The 14253-nt window shown below is 50.5% G+C and overlaps 1 protein-coding gene across 1 annotated transcript in view; it reads right to left on the bottom strand.

The window, feature by feature from the left end:
* LOC138580181 (killer cell lectin-like receptor subfamily B member 1B allele B) overlaps positions 1-13729 on the bottom strand; it is a 248556-nt gene extending 234827 nt beyond the window's left edge. The window contains exon 1 of the mRNA XM_069650509.1: positions 13042-13729. Within this exon, the coding sequence (XP_069506610.1) occupies positions 13042-13609 (568 nt within the window). The 5' untranslated portion in view covers positions 13610-13729. The remainder of the gene's footprint in view (positions 1-13041) is intronic.
* Positions 13730-14253: the final 524 nt, after the last annotated feature.

Here is a 14253-nt window from a genome sequence, read left to right as displayed (position 1 = left end):
GGCAAAGGGTTGCAATAGAATTCTATGGACCTCTAGAGGAAGGAGGATACCTGCTCATAGCAATCGACGAGTACTCACGATTCCCATTCGTCAAGCAGGCACCATCGACAACGTTCTACGAGGCAGCACCCATCATAGATGAACTATTCAGTGAATGGGGCATTCCAGCCATCGTAAAAACACACAATGGTCCCCCATTTCAGGGACGCGACTTCACAAAACTGGCAGACCACCTCGGCTTCCCCTACCAAAAAAAATCACGCCACTCTGGCCCCAGGCCAATGGAATGGCGACCATAAAACTAACACGACAGAAGGCTCTTGCAGATCAGATGCCACATCCACAAGCAATCTGCCGCATGCTTAGCAATGCCCTGCATGATGCAACAGGACAAACACCGGCGGAACTAATTGTAAAATACAACCCTCTGACCCGTATTCCCCAATGGGAAGATTATACCCCAGAACAAGATGCAGCCATAAGGGAACGAGATGCTGAAAAGAAAGCACGTGCCAAAGAATGGGCCGACAAGAAAAGGAAAGCAAAGAATCACAGCTCGAGGTAGGGCAGACTGTCCTGGTTCGACAGAGATAACTAAGGAAGACAGACACGCGCTACAGCCCAGAGCCCGGAGTGATCACCGCTGAAGAAAGTGCAAGCCCTCCGATCGAAACAGCTGGTGAAACAAGAGAGTCCCCGGGCAGACCACAAAGAACAATGCGGATACCGGCGAGGCTCATCGAGCAAATTCCCAGCTTTCATGTTAAGCACGGGGGAGATGTTATGGGTGAATAAAGAGAGGCGGCTCCTTTAAGAGAGGAGAGCACGCCAGGGCGGGAGGAGGGCGGAAGGGGAGGGACAAACGAGGAGTTTGAAAGTGGAAGTTGAGGATAATAACGAGAAGGTCAAATCGGAACGGGGCTCCGTCGTCATTTAAGGTTCGCATGAACGTGTGGGCTGTGAGAGTCAGGAGCCAACAAGAAGTCACTTATAACATTGTGTGACGTGTGAATAAGGGAATACACATGCACACAAACAACGGGTCGTCACTGCACGCACATGAGACGCACCAGACACGAACAGTGGCGGCCGCTATCATAGGGCGGCAGGGCGCCCCCCCAACTAGGTCCCCACTAGGTGTGAGTATTCCAGACAGTATTTAACAGATTCCGAAGAAGTTCTTCTGAATCTGTTTTGCATTTGCCAACAGCATGGGGGTGCTGTGGCGAATACTGTGACCATCATGGGCCCGGCTGCCACAGCGGGCGCGTCCTGTTTTACACTTCTTTTTCCCATAGTAAAGTGCGTGGAGCTTGTAGCTCCACGCACTCTTCGTAAAGCTTGCAAACCCTTTAGGGTAGGATGCTGGCGGGGCGCTTGAGAGGTGGCCCTGCCACTATTAATATGGGCGTAAACAGCGCACCGAAGAATTGATAATCTCTGCCTGCAGCATGGATACAGTAATTTCATTGGCTGTTTGCCAGCCAATGACATTTCATTGTGGGCATGAGGTGACGGTGCAGGGTGCGCGCGCGCCACCTACAAACTTGGTAAAAGACAACGACGATGACTATGTGAGCTGACCTGCCCTGAGAACACTTGCAGGCCAATGAAGTTTGCCCTGCGCTGTTAAGTAGTGTGTGTGTGTCATTCACTGTTGCTGTGTATTAAAACTGCAACTTTACTTGCCGTTATACGCCATAATAAATATAGCATTAAGCCTGCCTGAGTCGGACTCAGGCACCTCTCTTGTGCAAGCGCAGGGGCAGGGCATGAACTGGCAAGAAATACCTTCGGACCGGTGCTGTAACCGGCTCAGAGTGTAGTGTACGGGGGTGTTGGTCGTGTTGGCCCGGCCGTGGCGTCGACAGGCTGACGCCGGGTAGGCACCTGGCCCTGACTGGGCTGCATCGGGGCTTCACTTTCACACACGGGCGCTTCTTCCAGGGCTGGTAACGTCTGCCAGGCACTCACATTTAAAGGCCATTGTTGTCATGTATGCATTTTCTTCATCCAGAAGAATATTTTAATTATTTTTGTTATGATGAAAGAGGGCTTTAGCTTCAGCTGGAGTTAATATAGAAGTCTTAACATGTAAGCATACTTCAGAAAATGTCTCTCTGGCACCGCACAGCATTCACCTGACCTGATGCCAGGAGATGGATAACTCTTTTTAATTGCTGCCACTGGTGGCGTGCACCGAGCCCGGGTTCTAAATTGAACACGTCTCCAAGGGCACTGTCCACGCACACCTCAACATGGTGTTGATGCACACACAGGAGTATGTGTCCCAGGAGCTCGTAGTGAGAATGTAGAGCGGTAATGTAGGAGCCGAGGTGCGCAGTGATGCAGCTGCTGGATGTAGCTCTGGTGTGCTGTCTTTTTATGCCCCCCCCCCACCCCTCGGGTAAACACGCAACAGACACCCCCAGTCTTTAGTTCAGGCTTGCTGCTGCTACAGAGCAGTCCGCACTTTTTTCAGATCTCGTAGGTTTGGCAGATCGTGAAATATAGGCACGTCTGCTCTATAACAAAGGTGCGTGCGCAAAGGGTTTACTCTGGGGAAATACATAACTGCCGTGCACCAAGGGAGCTTTGAACCTGCCCCTAGTCACTCACCCTACACCGTATGGTGCACTCTAGCAGAAATCGGCCAGCAGAAAGGCCTGCTGCCTGGCCGCGCTGCTGCAGTGCATGCGCAGCGGCACAGTGTTGACGAAATATATGATTTTATTCATTTAAGTAACTCAATTTAAAGGCTGTAAATTAAGTTACTTAACTGAACAAACTCATCTAATTTCATCAATGATAGGCGCCGGATCGCTTTCCTTTTCTGCACATTTAATGTGCAGAAAAGACCTCCTGGGGCCTGGTCTCGTACCAAGTGCTGCGCTCTCAGATGCATCTTTTTCCCCCAATCCCCACATTAAAATGCAGAAGGTCACGTTTCTAGGCCTGCTACCGATTACCACTCACACACACACAACAGGCTGCATTGTGACCTTGTTGTTTCTCTGAGCCTGTTCGTGTACCCTTTAACATAAAACAGCTCAGCAAGGGAGGCTCTCCTGCTTCACCTGAGGCTCGCTGGGTCCCAGGGGCCAGAGCACGAACGCCACGGTCTGCAGGGCCTCGTATTCAAGGTTCCCGCAGCGCACAGGCTTTCCCTTCCAAGATGATGTGAAACACATTGGCGGACTTCTCTGTTCCTCGTGCGTGCTCTTTGCCAATTTTGCCTCTTTCCTTGGACAAATGAACACACGTCGAGACTCGAGCAAGCAGCCAAAACGAACAGCAATCTTTCACATCTCGATTTGAGATGTGAAAGATTGCTGTTCGTTTGGACTGCTTGTGTATTTCGTGGTGTTCTCGTGTGCCCATGAAATCCAGCGAGGTGAGTGATTAACAGCAGTAAATGAAGCACCCTTTTCCAAGTGGTTCAAAATGGAAAGAAGCCAAGCAATGGGTTTATGCTTTGGTGTTCCTAGGGTTAAATGACTCGCTCCTAAGTAAACAACTACTCTTTTATGAGAAAACTCTGCCCAGGCATGGGTCGGTCGGGGTAACTCCATTATTATAAACGTATTGATTAAAGCAGACACTTTGCAGCAGCTGATAAATCATACATGCCACCTACAGGGAATGGATGGCCGTTTGCAGGTAAGACAGAGAAGAAGAGTTAGAAACACATTATGGGCAATGCAAAGAGGCTAGGCTTGCACAGGTCCGCAGCTCTGTATATGGCTTGGTTTACAAACATGTGAATGTAAGAAGCAACGCAGCAGCCTATTTATTCAGCACAGATAAGCAGAAAGCTGCATTTGTAGAAGGCATTCCTCAATGCTTTGCTGGTGGCCATTCAGGCTGGTCACCACTGTGCTGCCCCTCCCTCCCCCATCCAGGGGTTGAGAGGGTTTCTGAGAGTCAGCATATGGGTTTGCGATTAGCACCCTGTGCAGCGTGCGGCCGGTGTGGTGGTGGGTATGGGCCTCTGAGAGAACACTGTGGCCATAAAATTGTCTCAGGCACCAATGAAAAAGTGGTCCATCTCAGTTGCAAATGGCAATTCATTCCTTTTGTGACCCTGTTTGAATATTACCCAAGGTGGAGGTTTTTTGATAAATTGTGGGGCAAATTGTGCATTTTAAAGAATATTTACTCAGCAACAGCAATAACTAGTAGCCATTAGAGGTAGGACAAATCATGCATTAAGTGGTTAAAAAGTAATATTTTAGCTTAGTTTCTCCCCTTGAAGAAAATGCCTAAAATCCCACCTTAGTAAGAGGATGAACGCATATGGATGCCAGTAACAGCAGGACAAAATGATATTTTTTAATCATGACCGACTTTATGATGAATTTCTTTATGCATACATTATAGTACCAGCTATTCTCAATACAAGCTGCTGTAAAATACACCATCACACTTGCACACGTAAGAATAATGTACACAATTAGTATGTAAAAGCTATTTATGTCATGTTTCGGTGGCTTTGGACAGTAAATTGCACATTTTGGAGGCCATTTTTCCAAAGACTTCATGGGGAGAGAACCCCCCCACCCTCCCTGGGGGGCGTGGTCTCACGCGCTGCGCACGCTCGATCCGTGCAAAACGAATGACTGCACTGGTTACTTACTTATTAACATGGCTTGTGCTGTATAGCACGGTTTATTAACTGCTTTTTACACTAAAAACTGTAGAAAGCTCTGTTATCGCGTGCAATGTTGATCACATGTGATGTGATGGGTGTATGAAAGGTGCTGTGTATTGCACACCATGACCCTTATAGGAATACAAACACTATATATGTATTAACGGTGACTAAATTAAGAAGCCGCCTTCAATATACAAATGCCCGCTTTTCTGATGGACGAGGGTCTGAGCAAGGGGAGAGAGGGGCTCTTCGGAAATAGTCACAATCATCCAAATAATAATGGCTCCAATCAGGACCGCCAGAAGGTGATCAGGTGCCCCCTGCAAAGGTCTGCTTGGGTGACACCTGTGGTGGCCCTGCCAGTGGTGGCCCTGCCAGAAGGTGATCAGGGGCCCACTGCAAAGGTCTGCTTGGGTGACACCTGTGGTGGCCCTGCCAGCGGTGGCCCTGCCAGAAGGTGATCAGGGGCCCACTGCAAAGGTCTGCTTGGGGGACACCTGTGGTGGCCCTGCCAGAAGGTGATCAGGAGCCTACTGCAAAGGTCTGCTTGGGGGACACCTGTGGTGGCCCTGCCAGAGGTGGCCCTGCCAGAAGGTGATCAGGGGCCCACTGCAAAGGTCTGCTTGGGGGACACCTGTGGTGGCCCTGCCAGAAGGTGATCAGGAGCCTACTGCAAAGGTCTGCTTGGGGGACACCTGTGGTGGCCCTGCCAGAGGTGGCCCTGCCAGAAGGTGATCAGGGGCCCACTGCAAAGGTCTGCTTGGGTGACACCTGTGGTGGCCCTGCCAGCGGTGGCCCTGCCAGAAGGTGATCAGGGGCCCACTGCAAAGGTCTGCTTGGGGGACACCTGTGGTGGCCCTGCCAGAAGGTGATCAGGAGCCTACTGCAAAGGTCTGCTTGGGGGACACCTGTGGTGGCCCTGCCAGAGGTGGCCCTGCCAGAAGGTGATCAGGGGCCCACTGCAAAGGTCTGCTTGGGGGACACCTGTGGTGGCCCTGCCAGAAGGTGATCAGGGGCCCACTGCAAAGGTCTGCTTGGGGGCCCTCTGTGGTGGCCCTGCCAGAAGGTGATCAGGTGCCCCCTGCAAAGGTCTGCTTGGGGGCCCTCTGTGGTGGCCCTGCCAGAAGGTGATCAGGTGCCCCCTGCAAAGGTCTGCTTGGGGGCCCTCTGTGGTGGCCCTGCCAGAAGGTGATCAGGGGCCCACTGCAAAGGTCTGCTTGGGGGCCCTCTGTGGTGGCCCTGCCAGAAGGTGATCAGGGGCCCACTGCAAAGGTCTGCTTGGGGGTCCCCTGTGGTGGCCCTGCCAGAAGGTGATCAGAGGCACCCTGCAAAGGTCTGCTTGGGGGGCCCCTGTGTTGGCCGTGTGGGACACCTGAAGGCTGGTATTTCATGTTGGGCAGGGGGCTGCTGCAAGACCGAAGAGAGTACTAGTGGGGTCCAGGAAATACACCTTTACAGCGAGCATCGCATCTTGCTTCCTAAAACTAAACAGGGCACAAGAGAACGTGCATTCTTCTCTGCCCCCAGCCACCCCCGCCCTCTCTTCTCGTCCCCTTGCACACCTTTTCACGGCCCCATCCCACTTGCACCCATTTTCTCAGTCCCCTCGTATTCCTTTTCACGGCCCCAGACCTGTTGCAGCCCTTTTCATGGACCCAGCCCCCTCGCACCCCTTTTCTCAGCCGCTTGCATCCCTTTTTCCGCCCCTTGCACCCCTTTTCTTGGCCCCATCCCCTTGCACCCCTTTTCTTGGCCCCCAGCCCCTTGCACCATTTTTCTAAGCCCCTAGAACCTTCCGCCCCTCTCCTTGGCCCCCAGGCCCCTCTCACCCCTTTTCTTGACCCCTTTCCCCTTGAACCATTTTTCTCGGCCCGCAGCCCGTCACACCCCTTTTCTCAGCCCCCAGGCCTCTCTCACCTCTTTCTCCACCCGCCTAATTCCCTCTGACTCCTTATCTCAGCCCCAGCCCCCTCGCACCACTTTTCATGGCACCCAGCACCTTTGCACTCCTTTTCTCAGGCCCCTTCCTCGCGCACTCCTTTTCTCGGCTCCCAGTCCCCTTGCACCCCTTTTCTCAGCCCACAAGCTCTCTCTTCTTGGCACTGCACCACTTTGCACGGCCCACGCCCACCTTGCATCCCTTTTCACAGTCCCCAGCCCCCGTGCACCCCTTTTCTCAGCCCCCTAGGGCTCCTTTTCCCAGCCCCAGCCCCCTCGCACCCCTTTCTTCTGCCCCCCTCGCAACCTTTTTAACAGCCCCAAGCACTCCATTTCTCAGCCCCCTGCCCCTTTGCACCCTTCTTTTCGACACCCAGCCCTCTGGAACTCCTGTTCATGGCCCCCAGCCCCTTTGCACAGTATCGGGTCTTTTTCAATCGAAAATTATTCATTGAATTGCCATTCAATCGAAAAGCATTTTCATTGAATCATTTTCGATGGTTAATTTTGATGGATAATTAGGGTTAGGGGTAGGGTTAGATTAGGGGCAAGGGTTAGATTTAGGGTTAGTGTTAGGGTTCGGGCTAGGGTTCGATTTGGGGTTAGGTTTAGGGTTACATTAAGGGTTATATTAAGGGTTAGGGTTGGATTAGGGTTTGGGTGGGGGCTAGGGTTAGGTTTAGGGTTGGGTTAGGGTTAAGGGGGGTGTGCGGGGCTGGAGGGTCTTGGAGGGATCCCCCCCAATATACAATAAACATTAAAACGTTACAAGGAGCTGGCCAGTTCCGAAATTTCAGCACTGGGCAGCTCCATGTAACGTTTTAACATTACAAAACAAAAAAATGCATCAAAATGCTTTTTTACATTTTAATGTGCATATTCATATAAACTTGTCCATTCATAAAGTCGATGGACTGGTTTCGATGCAAATGCACCTTTATGTTAAAGATAGCATGTTGATGCAAAAGTATTCGATGGATTTACATCGATCGATTTGCATTTTGATGCATTTCCATGGATGGAAAGACCATAAACCCTTTGCACTCCTTGGTGCAGCGCCAGCCCCCTCTTACCCCTTTTCACGGCTACCAGCCTCCTCGCACTTCTTTTCTCAGCCCCCAGCCCTCTCTTCTCGTCTCTGTGCACACCTTTTCTTGGTCCCATCCCCTTGCACCCCTTTACTTGTCCCCCATTCCTTTGCACCCCTTTTCTCAGCCCCTAGCACCTTGCACCCCTCTCCTTGGCCCCCAGCCCCCTCTCACCCCTTTTCTTGGCCCCCAGCCCCATGAACACTTTTGCTCAGCCCCCGGCCCCTCGCACCCCTTTCCTCAACCCCCACCCCCTCTGACCCCTTATCTCAGCCCCCAGCCCCCTTGCACCCCTTTTCACAGCCCCAGCCCCTTGCACCCCTTTTCTCAGCCCCCAGGCCTCTGTCGACCCTTTCCTCAGCTCCCAGCCCCGTCGGAACCCTTACTTCAGCCCTGAACCCCCTCACACCCCTTTTCAAGGCCCCCAGCCACCTCTCACCCCTTTTCACAGTCCACAGCACTGTGCCCCCCTTTTCTCAGCCTCTCGTGCCCCTTTTCACGTCCCTCAGGCCCCTCACACTTCTTTTCACAGCCCCAGACCCATCACACCCGCCGGGGCACTGTCCTCAGCCCTTGCACCTCTCTTCACAGCCCCTGGACTCCTTTTCATGGCCCCACCCCCCTTGGTCCCATTTTCTCTGCCTCCACACCTCCCTCTTCTTGGGCCCCTTGCCCCCTCGCACCTCTTTTCTCAGCCCTTTGATGCTCATTTTCTGCACCCCAGATTCCCTTCTACACCCCCCCCGGCTCCAGATACCGACCTCTCCTGCTTCACGCGTCCATTCCCCTGGCTCGGCCTTGGCTCGGCCCTAACCAAGAGATCCCTGGCTCTCCCAGCTTTACCAAAAGCAGGCCTGTGTCACGGTGTGTCCGGAATTCATGGAGCCTGTGCTCGCCCAGGCACACTACTGCGCACAAACAGCTTCCTGAAGCAGAGCACGTGAAGGGCCAGCGGGCCAGAGTGCACATCAGATGTCAGTCATGTTCAATCAACTTTGACCTTTTCCAGTAACAGTGAGAGCATGTAAGCGCACATGTTGCCATAACAATGTTTGTTTGTTTTATTATTTATAATGCGCAGATGTACTCGCGGGTATCAGGGCGCAGCGTTTACAAGAATATGCGAAGCTTAGTTACAACATATAAGATGTACCTAAAGACAATGAGGATATATACAATCAGTAGGGCAAACAGGCAGGATATACAGTATATACAAGAGTACAAAGTAGGCACACGTGGTTACAGTGTGTGAGGATAGCACGAGGGATAGCCTAGACACTTAGCTATGTTAGTGGACCTTCGATTTCAGCCATGAGACTACCTTGGAACGGAAATTCAGGTAGGGCATGTCTACTCTAAGGTTCGGAGGCAAGGAGTTCCACAGTTTGGCTGCTTTAACCGGGAAATTGTTACCCCCTATGGTGGCAAGTTTAAAGTTTGGGACGGTGAGGCAGTCTTTATATGCAGTTCTGAGGGGTCTTGAGGCGGCTTGTCTATGGAATCTGTTAATCAAATAGATGGGAGCGTCATTGTTAAGAGATTTGTAGGTAAGTGATGCCGTTTGTAGGGGAATTTTGTCTGTAGTGGAGAGCCAGTTGTTCTGTTGGCTAAATCCTGAAATGTGCTCTCTTCTGGGGATGCCTAAGGCTGCTCTCAGGGCGTTGTTCTGGAGGGTTTATAGCTAATGGTGGTAGCCTTGTAGGTTCCCAGGTACCGGGAGTTGCAATAGTCAAGGCGGTAGAGTATAAGGGCTCTGGCTAGTGTGAGGCAGCTAGTGTCTGACAGAAATGGTTTGGCTGCACGGATTAATTTGTACGTGTATGCAGATGAAGTTGCCAGGAAACTCAGTTGTCTTTTGAAGGAAAAGTTGGAATCCAGGTAGAATCCCAATGTTTTGACCTCCTGTCCAACTTTGATGTTGTTCCCATCTATCATGAAGGAGTTGTACGCTGGGCTAAGTTTCTTTAAACTGGACGTGGTACCCAGGGCGATAAACTCCGTTTTCTCATCATTCAGGCATAGTCCGTGGGTGGCCATCCATGCCTGAATGATGATATACACCCTATTTAGCAAGGCCAACTCCTTTCCATAATCTCCAGAAAGCGGAAAGAGGATTTGGGTATCATCTGCTTAATTAGGGTAGGTGATACCGAGATGATCCAAATCATCGAAAAGGGGCTTGGTAAACATGTTGTATAAAGTAGGGGAGACGCAGGAACCCCGTGGGACACCACAGGTGATGGGTATAGGGTCTGCTGCATCCGTCGGAGAGAAGACCCTCATAGTTCTTACGTCAAGGAATGAGGTGATCCAGGTGATGGTCTCGGGAGAGAAGTGTGCTGCTGAGTGGAGGTGTGAGCATCGGACAGAATGGTCGACCAGGTCGAAGGCTGCAGATAGGTCAAGGAGGAGGAGCAAGGCAACTTGCCCTTTGTGCCTAAGTGTATCAATCTGAGCTTTCAGGTCAATGAGTGCAGTTTCAGTCCCGTGTTGAGGACAGAACCCTGACTGTCTGCGTCCTAAGAGGTGGTGTTCTTCCAGGTGCTTCTGTATTTGCACATAGGCGACCTTGTCTAAGATTTTTAGAAGGAAGGGAACAGTTGTTATGGGTCGGTAATTTGTGGGTATGGCTGGGTTAAGAGTGTTTTTTTTAGTAATGGCAGTACCCAGGATTGTTCTAGATTGGTGGGGATGGAGCCAGTGGTAAAGGAGGAATTGATCAGTTTGGTAATGAAGGGGGAGAGGTCGCGGGCAGCATCTTTGATGAGCTGTGCTGGGCACAGATCTCCCTGGCAGTTAGATGGTTTCAAGGACAGGATGATTTTTTCTACGTCAAGAGTATTAACTTTGGAGAACTTGAAGCGGATGAGATCTGTGGTCGTGGACTTATCCGGAGTTTTGGATGGGAGAGTGTCTTTCAGGGCAGCTTTTTTGCTAGAGATTTTGCTTTGAAAGGTCACAATCTTATTTGCCAAGGCATTTTGAATTTCTGAGCACCAGTTTTTATCTTTGGTGCAGGTATCAGGGGTTAGTATGGGGGTTTCTACTTCTTTAAGAAGTGTTCCTTCATATTAGATTTAGCCTGTGATATGCGAGAGTCAAAGGAGGTTCGTTTAGCCAGGTAGATTTCTTTTTTATAAAGTGTGGTTAGTTTGGAGAGTTTGAGTTTGTTTGCAGCTGAGGGGGATTATTTCCAGGTGGCCTTGCAGTTTCTTTTTTGCTGCCTTAGGTTTTTAAGGAATGGTGTGTACCATTTGTTAAGGTGCGTTTTTGGTTTACTAGGTCTGAGTTTAAGCGGGGTGATGAGGTCCAGCGTGGTAGCCATGACCTTGTTGTTTTCTTCGACTAGGATCTCTGGGTCCAGGTTATCGGGGAGTGTGTTAAGTGTGGGTCGGAGATTCGGGATGAGTCTTTCTAAAGTAATGTTTTTCTTGTTTCTGGTGAGAGTAGGAGGGGCCGTAATGATGGGCGGAGGTGGGGGTCTATCAGTGGACAACAAGAACGATACCAAGTGGTGGTCGGTCCAAACTAGTGGTGAGATATTTGTGATGTTCGCTAGGCAGTTATTGTCGGCTACCCAATCCAGTATTCTACCTTTCGAATGAGTGGGTGCCATACTTCTTTGTGCAAAGCCTAGTTCAGTAAGGGTGTTAACTATAGTGCTGGCTGGATGGTCTGCCAGGGTATTATAGCCCATGTTAAAGTCCCCCAGGGTGAGAACTTGTGAAGAGCTTTTGAGGTTGCTGGATAGAATTGCATTAAGTTCTTCATCAAAAGCGCCAACCTGGAGGGCAGTAAATCAGATGGATATTGAGGGTTTGAGTATTAGTAAGAGGGACTTTGACTGATAGTGTTTCACATGAAAGTACGTTGGTGGAGGTAGCTAATCTCATGGTCAGACTTCATTTGTGCATAATGGCGACACCCCCTCCTGGAATTAGGGCGATCTTGCCTCAGAATAAAATAATTATCTGGGACTGCTAGCATGAGCATGGGGCCTGCTGCTGGGTGTAACCAGGTCTCGGTGATGGCGAGGAAGTCAAGATCTTCTTTAAGGATCAGGTCTGCGATTTCTGTGGCCTGGGCTACTAGCCATCTGGCGTTGATCAGGGCTCCTTTGATTTTAGGGCTGGCTGTATTTTTAGTAGTGGTCATATGACGTTTATCCTGTGTTGATTTGGGAGTGTCCTGACTGGGGAAGTTGAATGGGGGTCTAGTGGTGCAGTTGTAGGGAGGATTAGAGATTTTAGTGGGGGAGCTTAGTCGAAGCGGCTGCTCCTTGGAATTCTGTATAGTGGGCAGTGAATGGGCGAGCGGCTCGTACATTTTGGCTAGTCTAGCTCTAAGTCCTAAGTTCCTATCTGTGGTCGTACGAGAGAGACAGGTAGGTTGCAGCTGAGGGTTGTTAGTATCTAAGTGTGGTGCCTGGTTGCTGAGCATGGTTGGGGAGGGCATGTTAGGTAATTGTGGAGCCATTTTAGGCTGGATTACAATATTTAGGAGGATGAGGACGCAGGCAGACAAGCTAGTAGTAGATGGATACATACTAGGTAATGGTGAGAGTATTAGTAAGCTGCATAGAATACCATCTAGTCCGAAGTATAACAATGATGCTAGGATGTGAAGGCTGGCTTAATTAAAAAGTAACTTCATTTCTGAAACGCATACCGAAAACCCCACATCTGTACATTACAATAAAGTAGTTAAATCCGTTTAATAGGTGCCAGTGAGGGCAATTATTGTGCTCATTAGTTTCCCCGGTCCAGAAAAAATGCTGGTAAAATTACCAGTAATTCCGGCACAAGCATTTTTACCAGACTGGGCAAACACAAGTTTGCCTGTGGGGGGCACGGATCTACATCCAGGCCTGACCTGCTGATAAATCAGGCCCCCACCAGTAACAAAATTCTGCAATTACCGGAACCGGTAATTGCTGCAAACCCCTGCATGGAGTCCTATGGGACCCCATGGAATGGGGAGCTACTGGTGTTTCCGCCACCTGGATTATCCCCATAACACCGGGATATCAGGCGGTAGAAATGGTAGTGTCAGATAATGACCCCCTATGTGTTGGTGCCCCGCCAGATCCCGGCACACATTAAGCAAGGGGAAGACTGTTGATTCAGGAGATGACAGACATGTGCAATTTAACACACTACAGATTAGTTTAACGGCAGAAAGGGGAATCGGGCTGTGATTTCTGGCGCAGTTGCACTGCTGTGCACCTTGGGGTGAGAGGGGGTGAGGATAAGAACTGACGCACTTCTATGCGGAAGCTGCGGATTATTGCACCGGCAGCGGAGCAGCGCATTCCCCGATTGCTGAGAAATAACAGATCACTGGTGTAGTTGCGCATCTTACCTTTAGAGGGCAGCAGACACCTTGGGCAGCGCTTCCCGGCTCCTGCAGGTGTCTCCGTGGGCTGCGTGTCTACTTGTCTCGGGAGCAGTTCCTGTAGATGCGCCCCGGGGCCTTCAGTCCATGCTTTCTCTTTCTTGCAGGGTCCTGACCATGCCAGGGGGCGCAGCGGGTCATCGGTGACATTCACCCCTGGTTCTGTATCTCCCCCTGCGTCGCGTGCATCTTGGGAAAGTGGAAGCCCCCGTTCCGAGTGCTCGCTCCTCGCAGGCTTTCTCCACCCTGGATCTCGGAGCTGCTGGGACCCCGCCTCACACCCCGTCTGATCAGCGGGCTCCGCTTCCCTGTCCAGGGCCCCGGGTCCTGGCAGAGATAGGGAATCAGGGTAGTCTGAAGAACATGAACACGGGGTTACAGTGTTATATGTTGAGAGATACCCGGAATCATTGCGGTGATGTCCTGAGCCCTTGGAGATGCTGCTCGGGCTGGGAGGTGGTGCTCCTTTCACCGGGTCCTCATCCTCCGGGGCTTTAATAATCACAGGCGCCCCCTGAGAGGGCCGCCCTTCCATCCTGTCCAGATCGCTCTTAACAATATCCTTAACTTCTCAGCAATGGCGCAAAGGTGTAATAACGCGCCCTTAAATCCTGAGCTGTGGCAGGGCGGTGCCAGAGAAGGGGTAGGAGCCGAATTTGACATGACAGCATGCCACCAATCTCTGGACTGGCTGATGGAAAATGTGCAGTTTTAAGGAGTTCAAACATATTGTACAAGTGAAAAATACCCTCTCAATCATTGTGGGATTGTTTTATATTGAAACACTTTCAGCAAATGCATAGTTTAAGTACTTATCATAACACAGCATGTCACCAATCTCGGTACTAGCTGATGTCAAATTTGCTGTTTAAATGACTTTTAAGACATTAAACAAGTGAGTTAAAAGCCTCACAATCCTTTTGCGATGTAAATAAATCAAAAAAAAAAAAATTAAGTTTCTGACAGCTGCCTAGAACTTTGAACCTCATGCACTGTAGTTGCCTAGAACTTTCAACCTCATGCACTGTAGTCTGCAGTTCTACAGTTGCACCAACCCTTTATGTTGGAAATATCTGGTGCTAGTTCTTATGACCTATTCAAACAGCAGGGTCCCACAGTCCCTTTTCAGTGTCAATTCTAACGTGACATGCCACCTAGATATGTCTTATATCTCCTTCA

Source organism: Ambystoma mexicanum, chromosome 3p (genome assembly GCF_040938575.1).
Source record: "Ambystoma mexicanum isolate Mex_15411 chromosome 3p, UKY_AmexF1_1, whole genome shotgun sequence".
Lineage (NCBI taxonomy): Eukaryota > Metazoa > Chordata > Amphibia > Caudata > Ambystomatidae > Ambystoma > Ambystoma mexicanum.
This window is presented reverse-complemented; position numbering and strand designations above follow the sequence as displayed.